This window comes from Gossypium arboreum, chromosome 7, assembly GCF_025698485.1.
Source record: "Gossypium arboreum isolate Shixiya-1 chromosome 7, ASM2569848v2, whole genome shotgun sequence".
Classification (NCBI taxonomy): Eukaryota; Viridiplantae; Streptophyta; class Magnoliopsida; order Malvales; family Malvaceae; genus Gossypium; species Gossypium arboreum.
This window is the reverse complement of record NC_069076.1, coordinates 82709687-82737089: the sequence shown is the minus strand read 5'-3', so window position 1 is coordinate 82737089 and position 27403 is coordinate 82709687. Positions and strand designations below refer to the sequence as shown.

Below are 27403 nucleotides of genomic sequence, written 5' to 3'. Positions count from 1 at the left end.
AAAGTTTGCAATTTAGATATATATGTTACATAATTTGTTCATATTGACTACTTCTGTTAAAAATTTAACAGAAATCTGACATGATATATTTTTTTACGTGTGGATTGGCACAATTTATCATTATATACCACTTTAAAAAATTTTAAAGGATTAAAATATAATTTGTTTAATAATTATTATAATCAAAATAAAACATTTTATTATTTTCTAGGCTTGGGTTCCGGCTCACCCAGCCATCGCCGGGTCAGCACAGTCCTACGCTTGTCAAGTTAGCCGTTGCTTCCCAGCTCTGCTCAGCCATCTAGTTCCTGTATTTTCAAGTGACTTGTTCTCGAGATAGCTTGTTGCCGCTAAGATACAACTCTATCAAAGCTTCTCGATTACCTAAACTAGAAGGAATTACCCCTTCAAGCTTGTTTTCAAGTGAAACCCTTTGGAGGGAGACCGATATCCCAAACTGGGTGGTATTTTCCCACCTAGTTGTTTGTTTTCTAGCCTTGAAAATCCAAGTATGGGCATTTGACCTTAAAAATAAGACACTTGGAATTAATGTATATCTACCTCCCTGGGAAAGGTATGAAGATATCTAACTCGCCAGTTTTGATTGCTTCTTGAGAAACGATTGAAAGAAAAGCTTCTTATTACTTATGAAGCCCACCTGGGTCCCAAATACTTACCCAGTGGTCAATTTGCTTTGCCCCTAAAATATCAAACATCCAAGTTCCAACGTCTTTTTCTCATCTGCCCTGAATGGCTAAAAAACAGCAGCCACTTGCTCAGATTAATCCACAATCCAGAGAGTTCTGACTATTGAGCTAGTATAATTTTGAAAGCTCGACACGACCGTATCGTAGCAACTAATAAATATTTAACACTCCTGTCTAGTATTTCCACTTTCTCTTAATCGTAGCTAGTATAATTTTTTAATAACTGAAATGTTTTTGATGCAACTAATCTCAAAAACCGTATTAAGCATTTAAAAAACCCAAAGATATTTTATCCACTAGCAACTAAGGTTTAACCCTTTTTTATTTTGACCTAATCTCTTTTCACATTTGTATTTGTTAGGATTTGGTAACTGTCAGCCCAAATGGCCAAATAGGATTCGAATCTCCGACTCAGATAGACTCGACCTAAAAGAAGAATGTTCGCTTATAGAGATAGTTCGCTGGGATCTTGCTGGAATGCTAGATGTTCGCAGATATAACTCGCGTAGAAAGCTCGCATGGAGGGCTCGCATTAGCCTCGCAGGAATGAGGTCGCAAGCTATGTTTGCAGAAGGGATCGCCAGTCCTACAAGAGACTCCCGCCTGTAACTAACAGGTATGAGGCTCGTTAGAGGAGTCAGTCCCAAGATCAGAAAGGACCGCTTGCTCTGTAGACATGCGTCTAAAAAAGCCAAGAGAGGCCTAGAGAATGTCAACACCAAAGACAGTGAATGTCAATGCCATTGATCCCAAGACCGAGATAAAATAGTGGGCCCTATTGTAATTTGTACTAGTAGCAGTAGAAACATGTATAAATATCCCCTTCGTTCCCCTTAATACGATACGAGAAGAATATTACTCAATAGTATTTAGTTAAATTATCATTTTGGTGCCTAAAATAATTTTTAGCACTTTGGCCTATATGCTTTATTTTTGCTATTAACTTTAGCCTTTATATTTTATTTTTGCTATATAAAATAAAACGTAAATTTTATAAATGATCACTCGACTATTAAAAATTTCTTATTAAGACATTTAACTTTAAAAATTACAAAATAATTATCCGACTTATCAATTCATATTTTTAGTCTAAAACCGTTAAAATACTAATGGTAGACTAATGTGGCAGTTAACTTAATGATATGTATTTTTTCTATTATTTTTTCCCATAATTTTCATGTAATTTTATAATTAAAAAACTATTTTTAACCCCCAAAACGGTGTTTTAAAATCTTAATAGTCTGATACATCTTCACCTTCTTTGATTGTTGTTTATTATAACAGCAGAAACAGTGAACAGAGAAGTAAGAACACTAATGAAAATTTGAAAATTAACTGGATCAAACAACATTAGATAATTACAAGCTTGCCACCCATCCATCATTTATAGTATCAAAAGTTAAAAAAATGGGGAAATAGTGTAATTTGATTATTTTTAGTTACCGATTCAAGAACAGGTCATAGATCCCAGAAAAAATGAGACCGGGTCGGGTCACGATTCATAATCCAGCTCCAGCTTTGGCGCGATATATCTTGCCAAAAACGTGGAGAGCGGCGACGAAGGCAATGAAACAAAGAGTTATGACTAGGACAATGGTAGGGGAGATCTTCAAGCCCGGAGCGTCGTCTGTGTAGAACCAGAGCATGTTGCTCCCGAAATCAGAGCCGACGGAAGGCGAGGCAGAGGTGGCAGCGCCTCCCATAACCCTGCAGCGACGCATTCCGGCCGTTGTGAAAGCTTTGCCCCTTTATTCTTCGGGGCTTTAAAGCACCCAAAACTTATCAAAACGGTACCGTTTTGGGTTTATTTTTTTATTTTATTTGAACGGTTTTGGACTAAAAAGATAAATTGATAAGTTAGGCGACTTGACAATAAAATTTCTAATAATCAGATAACTGTTTATGTAATTTACATTAAAGTAAAAATGGAGATTAAAAAAATAGCACAAGTACCAAAGTGCCAAAAGAGTTTAAGCACAGAATTAAGGGTTCTGAAGGCATCTGGACGTAACCTCTAACTTAACCCGACCCGCGATCGCTTTTTCCGCGAACCTTATTTCTACATATTCTTGAATCTTCCGTCGATTCCGATAACCCTAGAAGGAGCACTTCATTCTTCAAGTTTAGCAATGGAGATGAAGTCGAAGACACTACTCATACTATACGCAACTCAGACGGGAAACGCATTAGATGTAGCCGAGCGTATTGCACGAGAAGCTGAGCGAAGAGCCTGCACCGTCGTTATTCGTTCAACCGACGATTATGATGCTGTAAGTTATCTCTTCCTTTTTCTTTTTCCATTTAAAATTATTTTTCTGAGTAACTTACTTGATACTGTTTTGCAGAATTCGTTGCCTGCTGAAGACACTGTCATTTTTGTTGTTTCTACCACAGGCCAAGGGGATACTCCAGATTCTATGAAGGCAAGGCTAACCGTAATTATTTTTCTTCAAATATCCTATTTTTGTTCCTAGTATGCCTCAAAGTTATTGTTTTCGCTTTCCTAATCTTTTATATACATACATGTATTATATTGCAGGTATTTTGGAGGTTTCTTCTGCAAAGAAATCTTGGCAGCCATTGGTTGGAAGGAATTCACTATGCAGTGTTTGGATTAGGAGATTCAGGGTACCAAAAATATAATGTAATGGTTTTCCACAGTTGATTTTATTGCATTTTTAAATTCATATCTACTGTTTTTCACATAACAATTATTTATATTATATTTTGTTTTTATTCTTCATTCTTTGTGGCTTATATCAGTTTTGTTAATGTTCCTCATCTTGGAGTACAATGTTTGAGGAACCCAATGACTTCATATACTCTTGATGACATTATGATTATTACCAAATGCCTATTTTCAATGCGGATTACTATTATCCATATTGCTTAATGAAGGCCACTAATTCCGATGTCCTGAGACATCTTCACATTGAAGCAAAAATAGAGAAACAGGGAGGCCAGTCTCGAGACATGTATTAATGTCTCGAGACACATTATGGGATTTTGATTTTTAGAGTTGGATTCAAATCCGGACTCCGCATTCGACCTCGTATAACCCCGGGGTTTAATTAATGAGATTGTTATACATTTGTAAGGCATGATTACATTCGTGATTGATATTAATTTGATTTATAGCATAAGCTATGAATACGGTGGCTTTCTATGGCTTTCTTGTTTCAGTTTCTATTAAATTGTTTGGCATGTAGTTTGATTGACGCTGTTCCTGGTGCATAATTAGAGCGAAACTTAGTTTGGCATGTGGTGGCTGCAGTTTGTTGCAAAGAAGCTTGATAAAAGACTTTCAGACCTTGGGGCTACAGCTGTTGTTGAGAGAGGTTTGGGAGATGATCAGCATCCTTCAGGGTATTATAATCGAGTACTTTTAAGAAGAATGTCATTTAACTTGGTCTGATAGTAGTTTCTTCTACAATATTCTTCTCATTTCTGCTTTCTCTAAATGATTCACTGTTGAATCAAAACCTTTTAGAAGTTAGAACATGCTGCAAAAACCATACAGAAATCAAGTAAATAAAGTCCTGTGGAAACAAAATGTTGGGGAGTGTGCATGATAATCTAGGTTTTAGAGAGATTTAACTGATTTATAGATGATAACCTAGCTTTAAAGAGAGATGTAAGCGTCCATTGGTTAATGGTTACATTCTTGGAAAGCATACTGCCGAGAGTGGATGGTTTACATCAACACTGGTATTCTGAAAAGCATTAAAAACTTTAGAAGCTACGTACTGTCATTTAGAGCTGATTGGATATGGATTAAAAGCATAGGGTAGCTTTGAGGAACCTTGTGGCTTATGTCACACAAACTTTTTACTTCATGGTTAAGAGATATCTCTATGCCACAAATGCATTCCAAGATCATCCAAGTTGAAATAAGACATGAATCTTTGTTGTTACTACTAGAAGTGCCAAATAGACTTAAGAATCATTTAGATTGAATTGCAAGAGATATGGATTTCTTCTTCACCCTCCAAAATATAGGATAGTTTTTCTTTTTTAAAAAAATTGGAACTTTAATGATGCTTAGTTTTAAATGTGAGTTAAAATGAAACTCAACTGGGATAATATATTTTCCTTCTAATTTATAAAATGTTAATTGATATTTGCACAGGTATGAAGCTGCCTTAGATCCTTGGTTATCATCATTTTGGAGTAGGTTAAATGAGATCAAGCCCCATTTCTTTCCAAAAGGTCCAGATTTTTTGGTTTCAAATGAGGAATTAATTGGCCTGCCGAAATTTCAAGTCACTTATCATAATGTCGATGACATTGATTCCCGATTATCAACTGCAACAGGTAACCCGAAAAGAAAAGAAAAAAGTAGAAGGGTATTGAGCTAGGGGATGCTAAAAATCAGAACAGGCTAATACCAAATTGTTGTTTAAGTAGTCATATTGCAATTGAATCGTCAAGATGTGTAACATGGGGGAAAAAAAAAACAACACTATTGTCCATTGACTCTAGATGATTAGTTTGGTTTGAAGTGTTTTCTCTTTCAGGGGCTGAAAAAAGAAAAAGAAAAATCAAGCAAAGCAAAGCCAAAAATCTGAACTTTCCCCTTCTCAGTCTTCTCACTGACAGAGAAAAATTAAGCGGAAAAAATGTTTTGACAGAGAAAAATTAAGCGGAAAAAATGTTTTTCTTTTGAAGGTTTTCCCCCCTTTTTATTCGGTTTCAACCAATGTCCTCTCTGACTGAAACCTTTGTGCACTTGGTTGATTCCTAGATATAGTTATTTCATCTTCTTTTCTCTTTTCTGCTTTTGTCTTTCCTCTGATAACATGCTTTTGTCTTGTACTTCCTCAGATTTTAAATACCTTCAGATGCAAATTGGGAGGGCTCGTTCAATGTCTTCCGGAAAAGTTCCTCATGAGAAATGCAAGCCTGATGCCTTTCTCAAAATGGTAGTAGTATACTTTCTATGTTTTGATAAAAATCTATGTTATTTAATTCAATGTTCTTCATTTTAAATTCATATTTCGTGACCATCTTGTTCAATCATCTGTCTTGCCCATTTGGTATTATACTAAACGATGGCACAGTTTTCACATGGAGTCATATTTATCCACTGTTTAATGATTGTTAAAATCTTTTTGGCAGTTGCTTCCCATGGTTGGTCTTTGGACTGTTCATAAATATTACTTTTGGTGATATTTGGTCTATCTTTCTTCTTATCCCTGATGTTTTAATATTCCTTTGCAGGTGAAAAATTTCCCATTGACCAGAGCAAGCCACGAAAAAGATGTGCGTCACTTTGAATTTGAATTTGTTTCTCAGGTAGGTCGTTTCTGTTCTTTCCATTTTATTGGGTACATCTTTACGAATCAAACCATGTGCCTTGTTAGTTTCTTGATGTTTCTGTTCTATTCTATATGTTGTAGGTGATTAAATATGAAATTGGTGATGTTCTAGAGGTTCTCCCTTCACAGAGTCCTGCAGCAGTTGATTCTTTCATACAGCGCTGTAATTTGGATCCTGAATCATTAATAACAGTAAGTTCTTTTGCATATTGGTATATGGTAGTAATCCTTCTTTCTGATTTGTATGTGTCCATTATCAATATTATAGATTTTGCATAGACTACATGTTCAAACAATTTTACAGCATTCATTTAGGGATTGTCCTGGAAGCTTAGATTTATGATTTATTTGAGAAAACTTTTACCCCTTTCTACCTAACATTATGCTTTGACTAGATTTTGTAAAGGAAGGAAGAGAAAGGAAAGTAGATGTTTTTAAGGGGAAGTTTGCTTCATTCCACTGTTTGGATAGCTAAAAATGAACAGGGGAAAGCAAAGGAAGGGATTATGAAAATCCTTTGTTTGTTAAGGAGTGAAATGGAAAAGAAAGAGTATGCTATGCTATATTGCTCCAGTTATACCCTTTGTCAATTAAATGATAATTTATGATGAGAACAATTTTTAGATTTTTTTTAAGTAAATATGGAAGTTGAAGAAGGAAAAAGTTTTTCAATGAAAAGAGTTATTTACTGCTTTTCGTGGTTTGACTTATTTCAGTCAAGGTAGAAAGCATGTTTCTACAATAAGTAATATTGTCTATTGTGGTTGTGTAAACTCTTTTGGCCCTGTCCCAATCACATGCATAAGAAACCTCGAAACCTGATCTTGCTATATACTAACCTCCTTGTGCTGTTAATATGGTTTATTTCAGGTCCATCCTAGAGAAATGGAAAACCGCCATATTGACAACAATGTAAATACTTTGGATGTACCCATTAAATTAAGAACTTTTGTGGAACTGACAATGGATGTCACATCTGCTTCTCCCAGGCGCTATTTCTTCGAGGCAAGATCTTGTATGTTTTAACTTCTTTGGTTTTCCATCATGGTATTGAGCTATTCATTCAAATGCTTTGCTGAAAGGTCTTAAAGATTATTTTTGAGAAAAAAAATAAAAATCACAAAGGTTTCTATGATTGATTCTAGTCTGACATCAATGTTTGCAGGTGATGAGCTTCTTTGCCACTGCTGAACATGAGAAAGAAAGACTCCAGTATTTTGCTTCACCTGAAGGAAGAGATGATCTTTATCAGTACAACCAGAAGGAAAGAAGAACTGTTCTGGAGGTAAAGTGAAGTGAGTTTTTTACATAAATGATATTTTCTTGCTTTTGGTTTATTTTAATGCTCGTCCTTTGTATGTTGATCTTTTTGAATTTCATTATTTTCTCCTTAATTTTTGATCAAGTAGAGTATAAATTTTGAAAGTTACACCTAAAATTAGAAGTGGAACATTTTTTGGCATCATTCTGTTCTTAATTGCCTCCTGTTAGTGGGATGCTTCTCTAGTTATTGGTACATGTAAGCAGGGCTAGACTTTGGAAGATAATGATTTAAATCTTGCCAGAGGAAGGATTTTCATTACAAGTAGTGGTTTATTAGGATAGTCTTCTTTTGTTAATTTTCTGAACAATTAGAGCAATGCTCATTAGATATTTTAGTTGTAGATTGGTAAGTGCCAAACTTAATATTAAATCATACCTAGAAATGTTAAATTCTTGTATCTTATGCATGCCTTTATATTTTCGCTTCTTTTTAGTATTTTTGGTATATATACTGATTGAATGGTTAGAATCAGTTAAGATAAGCAAGCACAGATATTATTAGGTGATCTCAATCATATCTTATGCTTGGCTCGTGTGAGATTTATTACTAATAGGTTAATTTTTATTCTGTCATTTTTTGGTGTCGATATGATCGAAAGTAGGATAGCATGAAATTACCCTCCATACAGTTGTGTACTAAACATTGCATGATTTTAAAGAAAGAGTCCAACTTCAGCTGAAAAGAAATGGTCTCAATATTTGTGATAAAAGGTATTGGAGGATTTCCCTTCTGTGCAAATGCCATTTGAGTGGTTTGTGCAATTGGCTCCACCACTGAAAAACAGAGCTTTCTCCATTTCTTCTTCCCCTTTGGCTCACCCAACTCAAGTGCATTTGACTGTGGATGTCGTGTCATGGACAACACCTTTCAAGCGGAAAAGACAAGGCCTCTGCTCAACATGGCTGGCCAGTCTCGATCCTGAACAAAGTACGATGTGCTAGATAGCTCCGATTCTTTTGCTTTCCTTGTTCCAAGTCATGCATATAGCTTGTATTAGTCTTACTGATGCGGTATTTTGTTCTAACAGGTATATACATTCCAGTGTGGTTTCATAAGGGTTTACTGCCTCCCCCACCACCTTCGCTTCCCCTCATTGTCATTGGTCCTGGAACTGGTTGTGCACCTTTTCGTGGATTTGTGGAGGAAAGAGCTGTACAGAGTCAATCTAGTACAATTGCTCCAACTCTTCTCTTCTTTGGTTGCCGAAATGAGAATAATGACTTTCTGTATAGAGATTTTTGGTTCTCCCATTCAGAAAATGACGGAGTGCTTTCTGAAGCCAAGGGTGGTGGGTTTTACGCTGCCTTCTCGAGAGACCAACCCCAGAAGGTTTATGTCCAACATAAAATGCAGGAACAAAGTGAAAGGATTTGGAATTTGCTGTGTGAGGGAGCGGCCATCTATGTTGCAGGGTCTTCAACAAAAATGCCATCAGATGTGATGGTAGCCTTTGAGGAGATTATATCTAAGGAAAGTGGGGCTCCGAGGGAATCTGTGGTGAGATGGCTGAGGTCCTTAGAAAAAGCTGGTAAATATCATGTTGAAGCTTGGTCATGAGACTGGGCGTTGTGAGTAAAGGGATCAAAATTGAAGGTACTGAGGCAATTTATGGAACCATATAAAAAGCAACGATTTGATTTATCTTGCTGTTACTGTTCTGGATTGTGGTATGTTTAGGTGTGCAAAATTTGTTGGTCGAGAACAGAAAATCTCAAGAAAAGTACCATTATTGAGGTTTCCAGTTTGGAATTCTTAGCTGTTGCCATTTAAATCTCTGGTTTTTAAGTAGACTTGAATCCAATATAGTTGGTTCTGTATCGGTTTTGGCGGTATTGGTTGGTGCAAACTGTTCCAATGCTAAATCATTGTTTCACATAGGTGAAAATTTCAGTCTATATTGAACGTATTGGCTTGTCGGACGTCACATTCATCGCATTGGTTGATGTATAAATAATGTTAAAATATATAAATTTATTTTTTTCATCCTTTATATGGTCTTCAACTTTTGATAGTTAAAGAATTTAAAGTAAAAAAGATTAATAAATTAATAAAAGAAGAATGTATAAAACAAACAAATGAAAGAGGAAAAAAAGGGCAAAATCTGGTTTATGTTTTTACGGAACTTCTTGTTTGATGAATGAGATGATATTAATTTATTGTTTATTTTGAAATCGTTGAATGTTGGATTTTTATTTCTAAAGTTTATTGATAATTATTATATATATTTGAGAATAATGTCGGTTACTTTATTAAATGAGAGAACAATAATAACATAAATCACATAAAAAAACGAAAACTATAAAGAAAATTGGGAAAGCAAACCAAACCCAAAAGAGCCCTCTCTTCTGAAGGAGACTTTAATCAGCGCTAAACCTTCAAGCAAATTTTGGGGAAACAAAGATATCAAGAAATTCCTTAACTCGAAGCCTATTGAAATCTGGACTAAGGCGGATCGAGCGATCTTCTATCTTCGTCAGCGGCAAAGGTGGCCAACAACGGTGCTTCCTCCATCCAAAAACAATCTTCCGTTCTTGGCATGCCCCTTTGAGCCACTGTATGTTCAACCTAGTTTCCTGATCTAACTATGAAGGTGAACCGGTAGTCCAAAAACAATTTTGAAAGCTCATTTGCTTCCTAAATAAGTGCACTAATTTCTGAGAAATCTTCCAAGCTTGCGTTTAACTTTTGGATGACCGACCTGAATTCACTCGAGCTTCTGCCGCAAACACTATAGGTGACTATAAGGTAAGATGCCTACATGCCCCCATAATTTGTCCATGTTCGTCTCTAATAATTACTCCTGAACGTGTTTTTCATTGTGTAAGGGAGAAACCGGCATCGACATTGATCTCAACAAATGATATCAGAGGAGCGGACCAGCAAACAGCTTGAGGTGGAGACGACCGATATATACTTGCAACAAGCATTTCAACATCTATACAGTAGCCACGAACAAAGGCAACCAAGTCCCCCACCCTTTGGTTTGTACCCTCATGTATACGCTTATTCCTAGCATACCAAATAACCCACAACACCACTACTATCTCCGCTCTTTTATTCGCAGAATGATTTTCAAACATCCATGATAACCATTCATGAAAGTCGATCTGTTCATTATTACCTGGGCTAACATAGTGTAAAGCTAGCCTTACACCCCTTGCAAAATCATAGTATCGTAGAATATGGTTCACATCATCAACAGCTTGATAACATCTAAGGCATAGAGGGTCATTCGCAATTCTCTTGTTATATAAACTCGATTTTGTAGGCACAAAATGTTTCAAAAATTTCCACAAAGTGATTTCGAATTTTTAGAGGGCAAGAGAGCAGCCATATCTGTTGATATTGTTTTGGCCCAATTCAGCCCGGGGCCCATAAACAAAAAAATCAAAATAAATAGTCCATTTTGTTTACAAATTCAGACCCAAATTTTAAACCATGGCCCAAAATACAAACAGCCCAATACAAAATTGAAACCCAAACCAAACACTTAAACCCTAGCCCAAACTTTTAAGCCCAAAACCAAAAAACATTTTTGGCAGAACCCTAGCAACCAGCCTTTAGCTGCCGCCACCGAAGCAGCCCCTAGGCACCGCACGTTGCGCGTCGTGCACTCTTCCACCATGCCACGTCAGAGACGTGCTTGTTCACGTACCTGCAAATGTGAAAAACAGTTGCAAAAATCAGCTATAAAATCTAAACAAATCGTTTGTAAAAGGGGATCGTTTATTTTTTTTGGATTTGATGAATACAAAAGCAGAGAATATACAAAAAAAAATAGATACACGAGCAAGCTATTTCAATAGAAACCAAATTGAAGATTCAGAAGGTGGTTTTTTTTTTCACTTTTCTCATTTTTTTTCTTTTTTTTTTGTTTTTCTTCTCTTTTTGCAAATTGATTTTAAACCTAGTTTTAAACAAAAATCAAAGGAAAAGGCTCACTTGGATTTTCCCCGTGGTTCGGCGTCCGAGGTGGAGGCGTTGAGGCGCCGATGACCATCCTATGTGGCTCCCCAAAGCAGGGTCGAAACCTTAGCAGAGGGATAGGGGGCCATTTTTTTTTGAAAAAAAAAATTGAAAGGCAAAAGGGGATTTTGCCCAAAAGACCTTTTTTTTGCTGCAAACAAAACGGCGCAGTTTAAGGGGGAGGGGGATCCGCGCGTCAACCCGCTCCAGGGCCCAGATCCGTGCCTTTGCGCATTAAATGGGGAATTTCGCGTCTAGTCCCTTCCCTCTGCGCCAGCTTTCAATTAGCCCCTATTGCATTTTACTTTTTTTTTAAACTTTTCCCTGAACCTTGCGCATCCTTTCAATTTAATCCGTACCTAGGTGTTGCCTTTTGGGATTTGGATCAATTGCACTTTTGGTCCCCGTGCATTGGCGCGCACTGTGATTTGACCCTTATTTTGCTATCCGTTTTATTTGTTAATTATCCCTTTCAATTAGGTTTTATTTCAATAATTCTAGGTTTAAATTTATTTAACATTCTTTTTTTAAAAAACCCTTTTATTTAAACATATATTCTAGGTTATTCTAATCCTTTTACCTCATTTCAACTTGGTATTTTATTGCTATTTGTTTTTAAAAGCGAGTTATTATTTTAAAAAATTCTTTTATGTCATATTGTTCTCAAGTTATGTGTTATATTTAATTTAATTATTCTTACATTATATGTATATATATAATTTATATTAAAATTAGTTTTGTTCTATGTATATTATTGTTTTCATATTATTTTATGTAAATATTTTCTTAAAGATTTATTTATTATATATATATATGCATATTTTCTTTTAAACTTATTATTGTATGATCAGTTCTCTTTAAAGGATCTCTTTTAAGGTGTATATATATATTTTAAATACTTTCATATAGTAGTATTTTTGTATGTACATTATTTACCTTATTTTTCATTTTCATATATATACCGATAGTCAAATCAATTTGTTTTATTTGAGATTATGTTGTATATTATTTATTTTGAATTTTTCTTGCAAATTATATATATTTTAAATAATCGTTCATATATTATCAGTTTTTTTCGTACACATAAATTATTTCAAGTTCCAGCATGGGTTATTCTTTTGTATATTTTTTCCTCCTCTTTCCATAAGTTTTTAAATTGTTTTGTGCTATATTGGTTTCTAGTTTTCATATGGTTTTATATATTATGTGTCATCTTTAGTTTTCATATTATAACTACCTATTATTGTTTCATGCAAGTAATTAGGCTTGTATTTCTCGTTAATGCATCATGATTATGATTCTCATATTCTCCGAATGTCGACCGTCATTTATCTCCAAACAAATCAAACAAGTATATATTGACTTGGTTTTCATAATTGTAAACTTGAACCCTCTCAACATAAGGAAATATTTCGTGTTTGGGAGTTCGAGGGGTCATGCCCAATCGTGCTGGGTTTCGATTTTTCGTTCAACTAAAATACGGAATATTCTTTGGAATTTTCGTCCATACTTTTTAAAATTAAAATGAGGCAATATTTCGTATTTGGGGAGTTTGAGAGATCGTGTCTAATCTTGCTGGGTTTCAATCTTCCATTCGACTAAAATACAAAATATCCTTTTGAAATTTCACCCATGTTTTCTTAAATTAAAATGAGGCAATGTTTTGTATTTGGAAATTCAATAAATCGTGCCCAATCGTGCTGGGTTTCGATTTACTGTTTGGGTCAAATAGCCAAATATCCTTTTTTAAAGTTTTAGGTGCATGTGTTTTAGAAATCCTAAAGTGATATTCTGTCGAGGGTTCGAAATATTGTATCCAATCGTGCTGGACGTAATATTTTATTCCTTCTAAGCGAGAGAATCTCAATATCCAATTCAAGTTATCCAAACGTTTTGAAGGAATTGTATTTTAATTTTTTTTCAAATTTTCAACATTAGGACGTTAATTGATCAATACGGTACCAATTTTAGGCGTTGCGAGGGTGCTAATCCTTCCTCGCGCGTAATTGACTCCCGAATCCATTTTCTATTTTTTTCGTAGACCAAAAACGTTGTTTTAATAAACCTAAATACTTTATTAAAATGATTGATCACAAGGTGACCCGATCACACCTAAACAAAAAGGATAGGTGGTGACTCCATTTTCGTTTTAAAGTCGATCTCTGTTTTTCAAAATAAAAATGGTTTCGACAGCTTGGTGACTCCACTAGGGACCTATAAGAGAGTCAAGCCTTAAAATTGATTATTTATTATGCTTCTGTCGAAATTTTAAAAATTGATTTTTAACATATGTTCGTTTCATCGCATTTCAGGGTTTTATGGTTTCCATTATATTTTTTTTACCTTTTGAGTTTTTTCCCCTCCCATCATCTTGCATGACCGTTGTGGTCGCACCTTCTAAGTGGGAGGGAGAAACTATACCTTCATGAGGTTTTCACCTCCGCATGGGTTAGTGGACTGCTTTCGGGATACATCTGTACCTATGTCTTCGTGAGGTTTTCACCTCCGCATGGCTATAGGGAAATGTGTCCTCCTGAACTAAACTCAATCCGTATGAGCCTATAATGGGTGAGGGTCGAGGAATCTGCTGGTTCGGGTACCCTCTTCTTTAGAACTGAGCCACATATAGTGAACCCTAGGAGTCCACCCTAGACATAGCTATGTTGAACCTTAGCGGTTGCCTAGATAAGTGTTTGACTATTTTTCTATTTGCTTTAGATTTTATTATTCAGTCCTAACTTGTTGTGTTTTGATGTGGCCATAATTGCATATCATTCCATATTTAGGGAGGTGTCAATTCTTATTCAGTTACTAAGTTAGAGAGCTTGCTATGGAGAGCGAATTCCTTAATAAAATAGAAGATAATGCGGCTGTCCGTATATGGTTAGAGAAGATGCAACTTGAGAAAGGGGATAGCCTAGCTGAGGGGTACACATCAGAGTTGTGGGACTTCACCCGTATCAGCGTTACACAGAATGAGTTCCAGGAATTGAGGGATATATGGGCCGGTTAGGGCGATGAGACTAAGCAACTATTTTATCAAAATTTCGGTGACCTACCCTACCTGCTCGACATTAAGGTAGACAATAACTTGTTCCGAGCCATAACTCAGTTTTAGAATCCCGCGTATAGTTGTTCCACTTTTGGAAATGTGGACTTGGTGCCTACTATGGAGGAGTATACAGCTTTGCTTCGTTGTCTAAAGGTTCAAATCGATAGAGTTTATTTTAAGTCTGCTAATACCCAACCTTTTGTAAAGAAATTAATGAGTATTACCGGGATAAGTGAACAGTGGGTTACAGCCCGAATTTAGCAAAAAGGTGATGGTAAATGTATTCCTTAGGTGAGTTTGAGGGATCTAATCGTAGTACATCCAGATATCAAGAAGAAGGTTGACATCTTCGCCTTGAGTATCTATGGTTTGGTAATTTTTCCCAAAGCTCTAAGGCCTATAGACGAAGCACTGGCCTATTTATTTGATCAGCTTGACAAAAGAAGCCACACCGGTGCCGGCGATTCTAGTTGAGATGTTTAGATCCTTGAGTGCATATCGGAAGGTAGAAGAGGGAAAATTTATAGGGTGCACACAGTTATTGTCAGTATGGTTCCATAGCCATTCTTGGAAGATGGATAAAGTTTCTTATCGGGTTTTCTCCGAAAATTATTCCTCGCTAAAGGAGATAACAGCCACGCCTAGGAGAGACGATATATTAGAGGAGAATTGGATCGCGCTCTTTCAAAATCTCCATGAAGAAGAAGTTGAGTGGAAAGCTCATTGGATGGTTCCCGACGAGATCCTCTATCGGTGTGGGAGTTTTGATTAGGTACCTCTACTCAGAATTTGAGGAGCCGTTGGATATGCCCTTTGCTTGTGTTGAGGCAATACAGGTTGAGACAGTTCATACCAATAATGCATGAGTTAGCTTGGAGTGAGTTCTCATATAGGGGGGACCATTATAAGAAGAAGGTTCGAGAGATTGTTGATGCTTGGAGACAAACATGGCAAATAAAGAGGTTGGCTGTAAGTTCAATGACAACCCCAAAATACGATGGATGGTTGCACAGAAGGATCAATGATAATATCCCTCAGCCGAGTTTAAGAGGCATCAAATCGATGGGTGAATACTTACAAGTAATCCCCTCCGAGCTAGAAATCATCAAGCAAGACTTCGAGAAGAGAAATTTAGAGTTAGGGAAAAAGATAGAGCAGTTGAAAGAAGAAAAGATGCATTTGAGGTTAGATGTCGATGTTCAGAAACTCGAGGCTGAGAAGTTAAGAAAGGGAAAGAGGAAGGCCGAAAAGGACTTAGACAGTTTGAAGACTGATTACAAAAAGCTGCATATGTCAATGAGAACAGCCGGATTGGAAAAGACATCGGAGCAGTGGCGACAAGAAGTTTAAGAGGAAAAGGCCAGAGCTGATCAATGGGAGAAGAGGTTCCACGATGCTCGAGCACGTGAAAGCGCATTGAGGAAGAGTTTGGTAGAAGTCTAAGAGGAGAAGCAGATATTAACAGCTCGTGTAACGGAGTTAGAAAGGACGCTGCATCAGAGTCGTGGTCGTAACTTTGACATTGAACTAGGGGCAAGCCTGAGCAGGGTTGTAATGACCCAAAATTCACAGGCACCGGAAAAAGTCCATTATCGGGCCTCCGTCTTAGTAAATCGAGTTCGAAATAATGACTAGAAATATTTATGAGTCTAGCGATGTGTTTAATTAGGTTTAAATTAGGTGAATTTAGCTTAATTTAGAGTAATTAGTAAAAATGACTAAATTGAATAAAGGATGAAAGTTAAATTGTAGATTAAAAGAAAATGAAGAGGACCAAAATGGCAATTATGCCATTTGTCCTAAGTGAGGCAGCATAAGCATAAAAATCTGAGATTTTTATGTGTTAAAATATATATTAAATTATTATTATTAAAAGTAAAGTAAATAGAAAGAAAATAAAGTAAAGAACAAAGAAAAGAAACAGAATAGGCAAACGAAAAGCAGGGGAAGGTAAGAAAGAAAGAAGAAAGAAAAGAAAAAGGGAGAATTAGGGTTTGAAGGTTTGAAAGTTTAATAGGTAAGTTAATTTAGCCCTTTTTACTTAATTTTAATGTTTTAAAAGCTTTAGAACAAAGTTTTGATGAAATTAAATTAATATTTTGAAAGTTATTAGAATTCTAAATATTGTTCATGTTGAATAAAAAAAATGAAATAGGGTTTAATTGAATGAAATTCAATTTAAAATAGATATAAGGATTGAATTGCAAAGTAAGCTATAAGTTTTGTGTTTTAGGGACTAAATTGAGGAAAATTTCAGAATTAAGAAAATATGTTGAAAATTTAATAGTTAAATTTGAGTTTAAATGAAATTTGAATAGACATAAGGTGTGAATTGGTGTTATAAATTTGGTTATTAACATTTTACATCAAAACAGTTTTGGGAAGTAGCAATGGTATGAATTTGAAAATTCACTAAAATTGTATAAATTGAACTAGAGGATGAACAAAATATGTAATTAAAGTTTATTGAGTCTAGTTTCTTATAGTATAAATATTGTAAGCAATGAATTGATTAATCAAGAGATATTTGAAATTTTATAAGACTGGTTTGGGGTGATTTCGAGATGCCCTGTTTTAACTTTGGAAAATCATTATAAATTGTAAAAAAATTATTATGGAGTGTAATTTATATGTGTGAACTCCTTAATGAATCTAGTTTCAAAATAAGTAAACAATAACCTTATTCGAGTTCTGTACAATGAGATAATTTATTTTTAGTAGAGAGAGGTCAGAACTGTCAAATGAAATAACAGGGAGTATTTAATGAATAAACTGTACTAATTGGCTAGACCAAAATTCTGAAAATCTTATGGTGAGAAGATATATGAGTCTAGTTTTAAGGAAAATTTATGGATATTAATTTGGAGTTTCGTAGCTCAAGATATAAATAATTTAGTAACAATGACTCAAGTAGACAGCTTAATGGTGAAATTATATATATACATTAAAATGGTTAAATTTGCATGTTTAGGCTCATGGATTAAATTGAATTGTGTTATATTGATGATTATAAATTATTATTATTTTCATAGTTAACAAAGAACCCAAGACATCGGTAGCACAAAGGAAAGGAGAAAGCTATCGAGGATTAAACGAGAAATTCACGGTTTGTATTACTATAATTCAAATTACTTTTTATTAAATGTTTTATATCAATTCTATATTTAATAAGTGAATTATAAGGTAAGTATTGATATTTGAGTTGAATGAGAATTGAATTGAATGGTGAATGTGTATGTATAATTGAATTGTAAATTGATTTGAATGTGAAAGTTTTAATTGAAAAGTAATCTTGGAATGGAAATGAAAGTGAATTGAGAATAGAAATACCCTATTAACTAGTCGGGCTGAGTCGGATATAATTGGCATGCCATAGGATATGGAAGTGTATGGGATTTGCGCTTTCTTGATCGTGCACTTTATGTGTCGTATTTCGTGCACCTCGTGTGTCGATCGTGCACCTCGTGTGTCGTATCAGGCACCTCGTGTGTCGTTTTAGGCACTTTATGTGTTGTATACTGATCAGGTACTATGTACCGTTTTAGGCACAATGTGCCGTAATGGTGTGTTGGGTTGGAATCCGTGTATCCGTCAAAGTCCGGATTTGTTAATAGGGTGAATATCTAAGATGAGAAATTTAAAATAAATTGATTGATTATATTATTGAATATTGAAAGAAACGAAAAAGTTGAATAGTGGATTGAAATTGAGATTGAAAATGAAAGGCATGAACTTAATGTTCATGTAGTGATTGAAATTGTTACATGTAATATGTGATGGAAACGAAGAATAGATAAAAAAATTGTATCGTTATTATTAATTAATGAATGTTTAAGAATGAATTGATATTTGTGAAATTAGATAGTTACATGTTTGGTAATTAAAATTCTTTATTGCTATTATAATTTGAATTATGGTAATACCATTGAGTACGGAATACTCAAGATGCGGTTGTTTCGCATGCAGTTAATAGAGTCTGATACCGGTCCAAAGATCCGAACGATCCCGACTCAACAAATTTTGGGTGATGTTTTCTTTCTTAATTGAAAGTGGCATGTACTAGGTGTTGTATAAGTTATATAGATGTACTTGTAAAGTTAGTTATAAGAATGGTATACCATATTTTGTTATTAGTTTGATAAAATGGTAAATATTATATTATATAATTTGGTATAAGTTGGAATGAAAAAAAATGAATGAAGTTATTAGTTAATTTGGATTAATATTATGAATGTTTAGTTATTAAATGACTATGTTAATGAATTGGTTATGATTTAGATATATTTAGGTTTAAATTGTTTTTGATTGTGCCATTGGTTTTGGATTAGGTGGTTTTGGTTTGAATTTGCGGGGTTTTATGTAAAATTAAGAAGAAATGCTGTCGAAATTTTTGTAAAAAAATATATATATATATTTCCCTGAATACTCGAACAAGTCCTGCTTCATTCCACTTTAATACTTGTGTTGGGCTTCGAAAGTCCATTATAGGGTCATAATTCTTCAATTATACTATGAATGTTATAATAATTGTAAAATATCCATAAGTTGTTTGATATATTCGGTAATGCCTCGTAGCCCTGTTCCGGCGACGGTTTAGGGTTAGGGGGTGTTACATTTGTTGGTATCAGAGCTATCAGGTTTAGCTAATTCTCAGGCTATATTGAGCTCGAAATTGAGTCTAGAAGTACATGCCACTTTTGAGTCGAAATTGAGTCGGGATTTTTGGATGCTGATCTATTTATTTGTTTTGTTTTATAGATTAAAGATGTCGGATGAAAGAATAAATGATACTGATAAAGAAATGCATACTGGGGAAGAAGAATCTTATGGGTTAGATGAAACTGAATCGGTAACACCTAGTATTAACCCGATGAGAAACCAACCTCCTAGAGCAGAAAGAAGAAATGATAGAGATGATTCGATACAAATAGAAAATTTACCGATGCACTACAAAGAATAGTGGAAATTGTTCTGCTATGACTTCAGCCCAATTCAAAGACGGGCCCGATAAAGGAATTGAGAAAGTATGGTGCCAATGAATTTATGGAGTCGAAAGGAGTCGATCCATCTTTAGCTGAAAATTGGATGGAGTCGACTAAAAGAATTTTACGACAATTAGATTGTACCCCGAGAGTGTTTGATTTGTCTTTGTATCGTTGTTACAAGAAGAAGCTTACTTATGGTGGGAATCGGTGGTTCGACACTTACCAGAGAATCAGATAACTTGGGATCTATTTGAAAGAGTTTCAAAAGAAATATATCGAGAAATGTACATCAAGACAAGAAACAAGAGTTTTGACGTTACAACAGGTGACATGTCAAGAATAGACTATGAGAGAGAATTCTCGAGACTCAGTAGATATGCCTCAGAGTTTATTCCAACTGAAGCTGATAGTTGTAAGAGATTTTTACGGGGTCTACGAGATGAGATCAAATTACAGTTAGTATCTCAACGTATTACCGAAATGGTAGACTTGATTGAGCGAGCTAAAATGGCGAACAAGTGTTGGGCTTTAATAAAAGACTCAAAGTGTTAGACCATTGGGAAGCGACGGAACTACCGGTTGGAACCTCAAATTGAAAAGACCAAAAGAATCTCAGGGTGGTTGGAGATTCAGTTTTAGATCAGGCAGAGGTAGAAGAAGCCAGGGAAAACAGACGACGGTATCTACTGGTAGTATACGAGGTCCACCTCGAGATGTGGACATTCTAGAATGTGGACATTGTGGAAAGAGACATTTGGGTGAATGTTGGAAAGTGACCGGAGGTTGTTTCCGTTAGGGTCGACGAGCATTTTGTTAAAAGCGTCAGAAGAATAAAAATGATACTCTGTCACATCACGTAAATCAAGATCTACTATTCGAGGCGAGGTCTAGGTAGAGGTAGTTCGGTTGCGGAGGAGAAGTGGTAGAAGGAGCGGTGATATTATTACTCGCGATGCTGAAGCGAATACCGGCTAGAGCTTATGTGGTCAAAACTCGTGAAGAAGGCGATGCCCACGATGTGGTAACAGTATATTTTATTGTATTTTGAGCTGTTTATGCGTTAATTGATCCCGGATCTTCACATTCTTACATTAATTGAATTTAGTTGAGTTGAGAAAATTAAAATTGAAATGTCTAGAGTGTCTATTGAGGTGTCGAGTCCGTTGGGCAAAAAAAGTGTTAGTGAATCAGTGCATCTAAGATGCCCGTTGATTATCTGAGAATAAAACTTTTTCGGTTGACTTGTTAATTATGCCATTTGGGGACTTTGATATAATTTTGGGTATGGATTGGTTATCCGAATATGGGGTGATTTTGGATTATTATAAAAAGGGGTTCAGTATTCAGACAGAGGATGGGGACAGAGTTGAAGTAAGTGGCATCCGTACCAGTGGTCCGACACACATTATTTCGGTAATGAAAGCTAATAAATTGCTTCAGCAGGGTTGTTCAGCATATTTGGCATATGTTATTAATTTTGATTCAGTTGGAAGTCAGTGTAGTCAGATCAGGACCGTATGTGAGTTTTCAGATGTATTTCCTGAAGAATTGCTGGGCTTACCACCTAACAGAGAGGTTGAATTTGCTATTGAAGTGTATCCAGGTACAGCACCAATCTCTATACGTCCGTATCGAATGTCGCCCACTGAGTTGAAAGAGTTGAAGGTGCAGTTACAGGATTTACTAGATCGTGGATTTATTAAACCAAGCATTTCACCCTGGGGAGCTCCAATATTGTTTGTTAAAAAGAAAGATGGTTCTATGCGGTTATGCATTGATTATCGACAGTTGAATAAAGTGACGATCAAGAACCGGTATTTGTTGCCTTGTATAGATGATTTGTTTGATCAACTTAAGGGAGCTTCAGTATTTTCAAAAATTGATTTGAGATCCGGGTATTATCAACTAAAGGTAAAGGAAAGTGATGTGCCTAAGACTGCCTTTCGTACTCGTTATGGCCATTATGAATTTTTAGTGATGCCGTTTGGGTTGACCAATACCCCAGCTGCTTTCATGGATTTGATGAACCGCATTTTTCAACCGTATTTAGATCAGTTTGTGGTGATTTTTGTTGATGATATATTGGTATATTCGAAGACAGAAGCAGAACATGATCAGCATCTTCGAATAGTTCTATAGATTTTACGAGAGAAACAGTTGTATGGAAAACTCAGTAAATGTGAATTCTGGTTATCAGAGGTTGTATTTCTGGGACATGTAGTATCTGCAGACGAAATTCGGGTTGATCCAAAGAAAATTGAAGCGATTGTCCAATGGAAACCACCCAAGAATGTATCAGAGGTACGCAGTTTTCTAGGTTTAGCTGGGTATTACAGGAGGTTTGTAAATGGATTCTCAAAGATAGCACTACCAATGACTAAACTACTGCAAAAGAATGCTCCTTTTATCTGGGATGACCAGTGCCAGAAAAGTTTTGAGACTTTGAAGCAAATGTTGACAGAGGCACCGGTATTAACATTACCAGAGTCGGGAAAAGATTTTGTCGTGTATAGTGATGCTTCTCTAAGCGGTCTGGGCTGTGTATTGATGCAAGATGAGAAGGTCGTAGCTTATGCATCTCAACAATTAAAACCACATGAACGTAATTACCCGACGCACGACTTGGAGCTAGCTGCAGTAATTTTTGCTTTAAAGATTTGGAGGCATTACCTATATGGTGAAAAATGCTACATTTACACGGATCACAAAAGTCTTAAATATCTTCTGTCGCAGAAGGAGTTGAATTTAAGACAGAGACGGTGGATCGAACTTCTGAAAGATTATGATTGTATTATAGATTACCACCCGGGAAAGGCGAATGTGGTAGCTGATGCATTGAGTAGAAAAGCAGTGGGGGAATTAAGGGCAATATTTGCTCAACTTAGTATTAATGATGATGGAAGCTTGCTAGCTGAATTAAGGGTTAAGCCGATGATGTTTGATTAGATTAGAGCAGCTCAGATGAAAGATGATAGACTATTGAAGAAAAGAGAAATGGTTCAGAATGGTACAACCAAGAGTTTTAGTATTGACGGGTATGATTGTTTGAGGTTTCAAAATCGAGTTTGTGTTCCAGCTACTTCTTAACTAAAAGAGTTAATTCTTCGAGAAGCACATGATAGTGCTTTTGCTTTGCACCCTGGTGGAACAAAGATGTATTGTGATTTACGAGAATTATATTGGTGGCCTGGAATGAAAAGGGACATAGTTGAATATGTCAGTAAATGTTTGACATGTCAGCGAGTAAAGGCAGAACATCAAGTTCCTCCTGGATTACTTCAGCCTATTAGCATTCTTGAGTGGAAATGGGATCGTATTACAATGGATTTTGTTACAGGATTGCCATTGTCAGCAAGTAAAAAGAATGCTATTTGGGTAATTGTTGATCGGCTTACAAAATCAGCTCACTTTATAGCTGTTAGAACAGATTGGTCATTGCAGAAGCTTGCAGAAGTGTATATTCGAGAAATTGTTAGATTACACGGTATTCCGGTGTCAATAATCTCAGATCGAGATCCTCGGTTCACATCGAGATTTTGGAAACAGCTACATGAATCATTGGGTACTCGACTTAACTTTAGTACGGCTTTTCATCCGCAAACAGATGGACAGTCTGAACGGGTAATACAAATATTAGAAGATATGCTTCGGGCTTGTATCATTGATTTTGAATCAGGTTGGGAACGTTATTTGCCATTAGCTGAATTTGTCTATAACAATAGTTTCCAATCTAGTATTCAAATGGCTCCATATGAAGCATTATATGGTCGAAGGTGTCGATCACCGGTATGTTGGACTGAATTGAATGAAAGAAAAATGATTGGGCCGAATTGATTCAAGAAATGAAGAAAGCAGTTAAGAAGATTAAAGATAGATTGAAAGCGACTTTTGATAGGCGTAAATCATATGCGACTTGAAACGGCGAGACATTGAATATTCATTGGTGATAAAGTATTCCTCAAAGTATCACCTTGGAAGAAAGTTTTGAGATTTGGCCGAAAGGGTAAGTTAAGTCCACGTTTTATTGGGCCGTATGAGGTTATGGAAAGAATTGGGCCTGTTGCCTACCGACTAGCTTTACCTCCAGAATTACAGAAAATTCATAATGTTTTTCATGTTTCGATGCTCCGGAGATATAGATCAGATCCTTCCCACATTATTCCTACTGAAAATATTGAAATTCGGTCTGATTTGACTTATGAAGAAGAGCCGGTTCAGATATTAGCTCGAGAAGTAAAAGAGCTGAGAAATAAACGGGTCCCTCTAGTAAAAGTGTTATGGAGGAGTCATAGTATGGAAGAAGCGACTTGGGAACCAGAAGAAACGATGAGAGCACAATATCCTCATCTATTCTCAGGTAAATTTCGAGGACGAAATTTATTAAGGGGGGGAGAAATGTAATGACCCAAAATTCACAGACACCGAAAAAAGTCCATTATCGGGCCTCCGTCTTAGTAAATCGAGTTCGAAATAATGACTAGAAATATTTATGAGTCTAGCGATGTGTTTAATTAGGTTTAAATTAGGTGAATTTAGCTTAATTTAGAGTAATTAGTAAAAATGACTAAATTGAATAAAGGATGAAAGTTAAATTGTAGATTAAAAGAAAATGAAGAGGACCAAAATGGCAATTATGCCATTTGTCCTAAGTGAAATGACATAAGCATAAAAATCGAGATTTTTATGTGTTAAAATATATATTAAATTATTATTATTAAAAGTAAAGTAAATAGAAAGAAAATAAAGTAAAGAACAAAGAAAAGAAAGCAGAATAGGCAAACGAAAAGCGGGGAAGGAAAGAAAGAAAGAAGAAAGAAAAGAAAAAGGAGAATTAGGGTTTGAAGGTTTGAAAGTTTAATAGGTAAGTTAATTTAGCCCTTTTACTTAATTTTAATGTTTTAAAAGCTTTAGAACAAAGTTTTGATGAAATTAAATTAATATTTTGAAAGTTATTAGAATTCTAAATATTGTTCATGTTGAATAAAAAAAATGAAATAGGGTTTAATTGAATGAAATTCAATTTAAAATAGATATAAGGATTGAATTGCAAAGTAAGCTATAAGTTTTGTGTTTTAGGGACTAAATTGAGGAAAATTTCGGAATTAAGAAAATATGTTGAAAATTTAATAGTTAAATTTGAGTTTAAATGAAATTTGAATAGACATAAGGTGTGAATTGGTGTTATAAATTTGGTTATTAACATTTTACATCAAAACAGTTTTGGGAAGTAGCAATGGTCTGAATTTGAAAATTCACTAAAAATTGTATAAATTGAACTAGAGGATGAACAAAATATGTAATTAAATTTTATTGAGTCTAGTTTCTTATAGTATAAATATTGTAAGCAATGAATTGATTAATCAAGAGATATTTGAAATTTTATAAGACTGGTTTGGGGTGATTTCGAGATGCCCTGTTTTAACTTTGGAAAATCATTATAAATTGTAAAAAAATTATTATGGAGTGTGATTTATATGTGTGAACTCCTTAATGAATCTAGTTTCAAAATAGGTAAACAAGAACCTTATTCGAGTTCTGTACAATGAGATAATTTATTTTTAGTAGAGAGAGGTCAGAACTGTCAAATGAAATAACAGAGGAGTATTTAATGAATAAACTGTACTAATTGGCTAGACCAAAAATTCTGAAAATCTTATGGTGAGAAGATATATGAGTCTAGTTTTAAGGAGAATCGACATCCTTTTAGTTTTGCATTCATCTCATGCATTTACATTTCATCACATCATGTGCATTAAATTTTTTTTAAAAAAAGCCTTAATTAATCTAAAATTGTATTATAGTTACCCTGGAACATCAATACTACACATGAAAAAAAACCAAAGCTATGGATCAGATACTAGAAAAATTAGAACAAATGCAGAGAGAAATGAAGGAGCGGCTGCAAGCACAGATGCAAGAGCAACTGACCAAGATTCAGTAAGATATGAAAGATCAAATGCAAGAATCGCAGAAGGACACGATGAATCAGCTAACTCAGTTGTTGCTCGGAGGGCCAAGAAAAGGGAAGAGCCCTATGGTCAACCCAGAGGGCGATAGCGAGATCCGTACTTATCCTCCAAGTTTCACCCTAGTGAATACCCCAGTACCACCTCAAAGGGTGTCTGTCAATATCAAACCCCAGTATCAAGCTGGTATTTCGGCACCAATGAATTTCCCGATGGGCTCGTGTTCTAAACCCGAGGACGATCGGGTAAATCCTTCGGTCCCCGACTTTGATGAGATGGCAGAGGTGGGGAAGGCAAAAAGAGGACTCCTAGAGCAACTGGAAGTCCGATACAAATGGCTGGAAGAAAAATTCAAGACGCTGGAAAGCGCAGATTATCAATGTGGTATGGATGCTAAAGAGTTGAGTTTGGTTCCAGATCTAGTGCTCTTTCCGAAGTTCAAAATGCCGGAGTTTGAGAAATACAACGGAACCAGCTGCCCTGAGGCCTACATCACAATGTTTTGTCAGAGGATGATTGGTCATGTCAATAATGATCAGTTGCTAGTTCATTGTTTCCAGGATAGTCTGAGTGGGGTTGCGGTCAAATGGTACAATCAGTTGAGTCGCACCCAAATTAAATTGTGGAGGAACTTAGCACAGGCCTTCAGGAAGCAGTATGGCCATGTAACGGACATAGCGCTTGATCGGATCACGTTACAGAACATGAAGAAGAAGTCAAATGAGAGTTTCAGGCAGTATGCTCAGAGGTGGAGGGAAGTCGCTACGTAAGTTCAACCGCCGCTTTTGGAAAAGGAGACAACCATGCTTTTCATTAATACTTTGAAGGCACATTTTATTAACCACATGCTGGGAGGTGCAACAAAGAGTTTCACGGACATAGTGATGTCCGGTGAAATGATAGAGAATGTGATAAGGTGTAGAAAGATAGAGGCTGGGGAGAGCACCAGGAGGTCAGCCCCGAAGAAGAGAGAAAATGAGGTTGGCAATGTGAGCATGGGTCATATAAAACCAATCACAATTAATCAACCAAAAACGACAGTCACGAGCCAACAAGCTTCGTCAAGACAGGAGCTCAGTACGAAACAAAGCACGGAGAACTGCACAAAAGTCTATTCGATGCGTACGTTGTATCCCCGTTCTACTTAAAACCGTTGCAACCCCCGTACACCAAGTGGTATGATGCAAGTGCCCAATGTAAATATCATGCGGGCATCGCAGGACACTCGATAGAGAACTGCACCTCCTTCAAAAGAGTAGTCAAAAGGCTCATTAACATGGGTGTTGTGAAGTTTGATGATGCACCTGATGTGGGAAACTCGTTATCCAATCATACTGTTAATGGGGTAAACGCAGTAGTCGAGTATATGGGAATGAGAGTTAGGTTGGATATAGCGGAAGTAAAAACCCCGATGAGGGAGGTTTTGAAGAAGATGGTAGAGAAATGTCTAATCATGCAAGACTTTAGGAGCAAATCCCAAGAAGTAGGGAACTATTGTGAGTTCTACGAAGAGGAGAACCATGAGATTGAAACATGTGATGAATTCAGAGCCCTAGTGCGAGATCTAATGGACAACAATGAGCTGGAGTTCTTTGGGTTTGCTGAGGAGAAAGATGTATACACCTTGGAGGAAGGGCTAATAAAGAGGGTCTGTGAGGTCAATCACCTAGTGGTGATCATTTTATGATCGAAAGTCGATGAAGCTAGAGCAAGAACGACACCAAGAGTTGTGATTCAGAAACCCATGGTTTTTCCTGCAAAAGGGTGCCTTGGAATTATAACTGTAATGTGACGTCATTAGGAGAAGGGAGCTGGTCAGCATGCAAGATACAAAAGTCAAACCCATAAAAGAGAAATCTTTGATGTTTGAACAGGGGGAAGAGAGGACAAAACCACTAGTTAATGAATCGGTAACCGCGGATGAAGCAAAAAAATTTCTGAAGTTCCTAAAACACAATGAGTATAGTGTTGTGGAATAGTTGTACAAGCAGTCACCACGCACCTCGATACTAGCTTTGTTCTAAAATTCAGAGTACACCGTAATGCGTTGATGAATGTGTTGAATGAAACTTGTGTCGCTGAAGA

General features: G+C 35.9%; 2 protein-coding genes and 1 long non-coding RNA gene across 42 annotated transcripts in view; 2 read left to right on the top strand and 1 right to left on the bottom strand.

The window, feature by feature from the left end:
• The window catches only part of LOC108483013 (elongation factor 1-alpha), a 102156-nt gene that overhangs the window by 46750 nt on the left and 28003 nt on the right, over positions 1 to 27403 (top strand). The window contains exon 1 of one of the 38 annotated variants that reach the window (XM_053030395.1): positions 2301 to 2310. The exons of 19 other annotated variants lie outside the window; for them this stretch is intronic. The gene's annotated coding sequence lies outside the window, so the exon portion shown is untranslated. Of the gene's footprint in view, positions 1 to 2300; positions 2311 to 5058; positions 5069 to 5143; positions 5155 to 8819; positions 8830 to 10710; positions 10721 to 14234; positions 14245 to 15254; positions 15266 to 16304; positions 16315 to 18710; positions 18721 to 18963; positions 18975 to 19171; positions 19182 to 20702; positions 20713 to 22198; positions 22210 to 23732; positions 23744 to 24134; positions 24145 to 25598; positions 25609 to 25884; positions 25895 to 26247; positions 26258 to 27185; positions 27197 to 27403 lie in introns of those variants that run through there. 18 more of the 38 variants (XM_053030401.1, XM_053030357.1, XM_053030393.1 and 15 more) reach the window with 18 other exon arrangements.
• Positions 2384 to 9311, top strand: LOC108470124 (NADPH-dependent diflavin oxidoreductase 1). 3 transcript variants are annotated; one of them, XM_017771392.2, is made up of 12 exons: positions 2406 to 2977; positions 3053 to 3130; positions 3247 to 3351; positions 3982 to 4073; positions 4837 to 5021; positions 5532 to 5629; positions 5928 to 6002; positions 6107 to 6217; positions 6896 to 7030; positions 7191 to 7310; positions 8060 to 8276; positions 8377 to 9311. In XM_017771392.2, exons 1-12 carry the CDS (start codon positions 2837 to 2839, stop codon positions 8904 to 8906), a joined length of 1887 nt encoding a protein of 628 aa, XP_017626881.1. In that variant the 5' UTR covers positions 2406 to 2836; the 3' UTR covers positions 8907 to 9311. The 3 variants fall into 3 exon arrangements, with proteins under 3 accessions (XP_052886311.1, XP_017626881.1, XP_017626961.1); XM_053030351.1 differs by having other exon boundaries at positions 2384 to 3130; XM_017771472.2 differs by lacking the exons at positions 2406 to 2977; positions 3053 to 3130; positions 3247 to 3351; ... (2 more) ...; positions 5532 to 5629; positions 5928 to 6002 and having other exon boundaries at positions 6109 to 6217; positions 6896 to 7040.
• LOC128295143 (uncharacterized) lies at positions 10685 to 11468 on the bottom strand. Its single transcript, XR_008285465.1, has 2 exons — positions 11292 to 11468; positions 10685 to 11004 (listed from the first exon to the last, which is right to left on the bottom strand). It is a non-coding gene; the product is annotated as an uncharacterized LOC128295143 (long non-coding RNA).

Coding starts and splice junctions, on each gene's coding strand:
- LOC108470124 (XM_053030351.1), top strand. CDS start 2,837: ATGGAGATGAAGTCGAAGACACTACTCATACTATACGCAACTCAGACG. Junction 3,131..3,246: donor ATACTCCAGATTCTATGAAG/GCAAGGCTAACC, acceptor ATTATATTGCAG/GTATTTTGGAGGTTTCTTCT. Junction 6,003..6,106: donor AATTTGAATTTGTTTCTCAG/GTAGGTCGTTTC, acceptor TATATGTTGTAG/GTGATTAAATATGAAATTGG.